The sequence below is a fragment of the Schistosoma mansoni genome (assembly GCF_000237925.1).
Source record: "Schistosoma mansoni, WGS project CABG00000000 data, supercontig 0132, strain Puerto Rico, whole genome shotgun sequence".
In the NCBI taxonomy this organism is placed as follows: Eukaryota; Metazoa; Platyhelminthes; class Trematoda; order Strigeidida; family Schistosomatidae; genus Schistosoma; species Schistosoma mansoni.
The window spans coordinates 504,480-508,261 of NW_017386037.1; the positions used below are offsets into that span (position 1 = coordinate 504,480).

At 36.6% G+C, this 3,782-nt stretch overlaps 1 protein-coding gene across 1 annotated transcript; it reads left to right on the top strand.

Moving 5' to 3' along the window:
* Positions 1-1,209: 1,209 nt before the first annotated feature.
* Positions 1,210-3,551, top strand: Smp_171320 (invadolysin (M08 family); the record flags this gene model as incomplete). The annotated part of the gene is made up of 4 exons (XM_018789853.1): positions 1,210-1,332; positions 2,047-2,129; positions 2,353-2,473; positions 3,381-3,551. Coding segments are annotated over 4 exons (498 nt in total), but the record flags the coding sequence as incomplete, so codon positions are not given.
* Positions 3,552-3,782: the final 231 nt, after the last annotated feature.

Sequence of the window (3,782 nt, forward strand, 5' to 3'; positions counted from 1 at the left end):
TCTCTAGTTTTAGCTACGATCTCACTTTTAGAATTTAAAATGCCTGCTAGTAATCAATAATTTGGATAATAATTTCTAATTTACAAACATATATTATTTCCATAGTTGAAATCATGAGTCAATTGTAGCTAGACCATCATGGGAAGCCTGGAACCACTGGACCGTCAACACGTCCTATTATGAGACTCTTCAGCAATGCGCATCCACGATCCCACACTCTTGAGATTCGAACCCAGGGCCTACCAGTCTCGCGTCGGAGCACTTAACCTCTAGACCACTGAGCTGGCCGGCATCCAACGGTGTTAATATCTAACTTCAACCGTTCACCAATTGTTTTCAGTGAGTTGATATCTCTACAACAGACTTGGTTCAACATATTTTATCTTGTTGAAGATGTTATAAAACTAATAGGCCCGACAAGTATGAAACAAACCATCTATTATTATAGCTTTCTTACTGCTAACTTATAATATCGCTAAACTAGTGTTTATGTTTATGCAATAGTTATCAACTCTTTATCCTAATACTTCCTGCGTCTCAACACCTACTGGTGGTGAGTTTGTTGACAACTCAGAAGAATTTCATATTCCACTTTCATAATGCTATCTGTTTGGTTATTTAATGGTACAATGCATTCGTTTCAGCTTGACAACCACCAACAAGGTGATATGAAGATAATGTCAGTTACTCTATTTGTCCGATTATTATATTTATTTGGGTGTCCACAAAGCAAATTCATAAAAAACAAACATGGATGCAGATTTTGTTTTTAAACAAAGTTGACTCCATTTAAAGTATTCTTCAAGTCAACAGAATCAACAATGGAAATGAGTTAGTTGTCTAGAATCTCTAAATTTAGGACAGAAGTACACCTACATTTTCTTTTTTCTTTGAATGGTTTCAATTACCTTCGAAACTGTTAGAAAGCATAATGAAAAGAAAACAAGAGATGATGTTATGAAAAAGACTAATAGACCGGAAACATCAGATTGGTCCTCAACATTCAGAAAACCGTATATATATTTGTAACATAAGTTGGTCACCAACATACATAACAGATATGATTATTAATTTATTGATTAGAACAGTTTTCATTTTTACAATATGTAATATTGTACATTCTACATCATTCTGTGGTTCACCACCATCAGTGAAATTGGTAGACAACATATGATTGATTATTATTGATTTTTTTTTTTGGAATTTCAGGATCATACAATACCTTTACATCCTGATAATGTTGAACGACGGGATACAGCTCCAAGAAGCTTGAAATTTTATACACATTTCACTCCAAATTTCTACCAATTGCCAGATTATCATAAACTCCTTGTAATTAAGATAAGATTTTTCTTAGTTCAGTGTTTTTTTATTGTTTCTATGAGTGACATAATTATGACAGTTTTTTCAGTTCTTTCTGACAGAGGGGCACTAGATACGTATGCGCCACACAAATCTCATTTGATTTGTGTGAGGGCTGTGATATTGCCCGGGTGCGCAAACTGAATCAATTGGTTTTCTTAGGAGGCTACACCTGGAGCCTTCGACCTAAAGGTCTGATCCAAAAGGCCGTGGAGCATCGTATGGAGATGCAGCCCTATGGTAGCCGGTGACCAACGATTGATTCATACTTCATTCGTTCCTTCAGAATTCTGGAACCCAGGATACTGGAGCCAGCCCATGTGCACCATTGGTTTGGAACCATAGTTTTTCAACTCCCCTAGGTGGACGTGCCGTGTTCACCAATCCGGTTAAAGCGTAGGACATTCGCTTTTCTTTCTCTCACTTTCGTGAACAACACCTGTGGCACGAGAAGGCAGTGAGTAGGAATTCCCTGTCAGATGCTATATACGCGTGGCCATGTGAGAGCATTTGGAGAGGGAGAGCGTGCTGTCCCCATTCTCGGCCGTACCAGGGCATTTGGGGGGCATATATATGACAGCACTTTAATGAATAGTTTTCATAGTTTTTTATTAATTTTTGGAAAATATACTCTTACATAATAATAATGTAATACTTTATTTGGGTTATTTTACATTTTTATAGAAATTTGCAGAATATGCAATCAAGTTTTGGGAAGAAGCATTGACAGTTAAGAAACCTGGAAGTGGAAAACAACTAGCCAAAAGGTGAATGCACTGTTAGCTTACTTTTCTTTCAATGATGTAATCATTAGCATTCTTGTTATATTACGTTTCTGATAAGGGAGTTGTACGTTAGTAGAGTTTTTTTTTAAACATAATTATCTCCATGTTTCAAGGTATCTTGTCAGTTAACTATTCTAGATTAAAACTTAATAGATGAATTTCGTTTATTCTTAATTAAAACAACATTCTTATTTCTTCCATCAAGGTATTGTGAAAGCGGATACTACTACCAAGTTCACGGGAATAATTCCATATACTGTCGTCAGTCGAATTGCCAACGTGATGTTATGTGCGGACGTGCGAGAATTCCAGATGAGTATGTCGGGGTGAGTATGAGTATAGGCGTAATATATCTATCATCATAAACATAGTTGATATTCAGAATGAAACGAGATAAGGTATAAGTGATTGAAGATGTAAAATACAGAATACTCGGCAGTGCGCGTTCACAATCCAGCTGACAGGATTCGAACCCAGGATCATCGGTCTCGAGCACAAACCACTAGGCCGGAATAATGATAGAAGCAACATTGAAATCTAGTCTCTTTAGAAAAAAAAATATATTTGTATAATAAAACATCATAATTACAAACACTATTCCTCAAAATTAGGTGTATGGTTTTAGTGATAATATGCTTGTTAGTAAGTTCAGTGTTTATTATTAGGTCACTAAATTTTGTTTACTACAGTTGTTAACTGATATAATAATTATCAGAAGGGGGGTTTGTGGAGAATTTAGTAATTTTATATAGTTGAAATCATGAGTCAATTGAAGCTATACCACTCTGGAAAACCTGGAAGCACTGGACGGCCGTTTCGTCCTATTGTGGGACTCCACTATCCCGCCGCAGTAAGCAGCGGAATTCAACCCGACCTGTTGGGAGATTTCAACTCAATGAAGACATTGGTGAGTGGTTGATCAAGTTCCTGGATTGGTTGAAGTTAGACATTAACACCGTTGGATGCTACCCTGCTCAGTGGTCAAGAGGTTAAGTGCTCTAGTGTGAGACTGGTAGGTCCTGAGTACGAATCTCTCGAGGTGGAATCGCGGACGCACACTGCTGAGGAGTCCCACAATAGGACGAGTTGGCCGTTCAGTGCTTCCAGGTTTTCCATGGTGGTCTAGCTTCAATTGACTGGTGATCTCAACTATATGATATAATAAATATTTTTATTTTATTGTTTGTATTCAAAATATTACGATTTAATAATTCTATTTTGATTATATTTCAGGAATGTTATCAAGAACACAATAACAGATTATATAGATATTACAATAATGGAAGTGGAATACCATCTGCTGGTTATGTTCTACTTGTTGATGCCATAAATACAAAAACTTGTTCTGGTAGTACAGTAGCACATGCATCATCATGTTTAATGCATGAAGAAACAGATAGGTAATTAGATATGTTTATTAAAGTATATTCTTCTTAATTGAATAGCAATTCATAATCAGAGAGCATGTAGTGCCGTACTTCGTTAATCGTTTACCTTGATAACCTTTATAATACCAATCTTAACAGTGAGTATAATCAGAAGGCAAAGAGAAGCAGCAACTACAGTTTATTGTCAAACAACTGAGGTCAGAAAGCTACCAGCACCTGAGCGAATATCAACGAGCGAGCGAGCAGC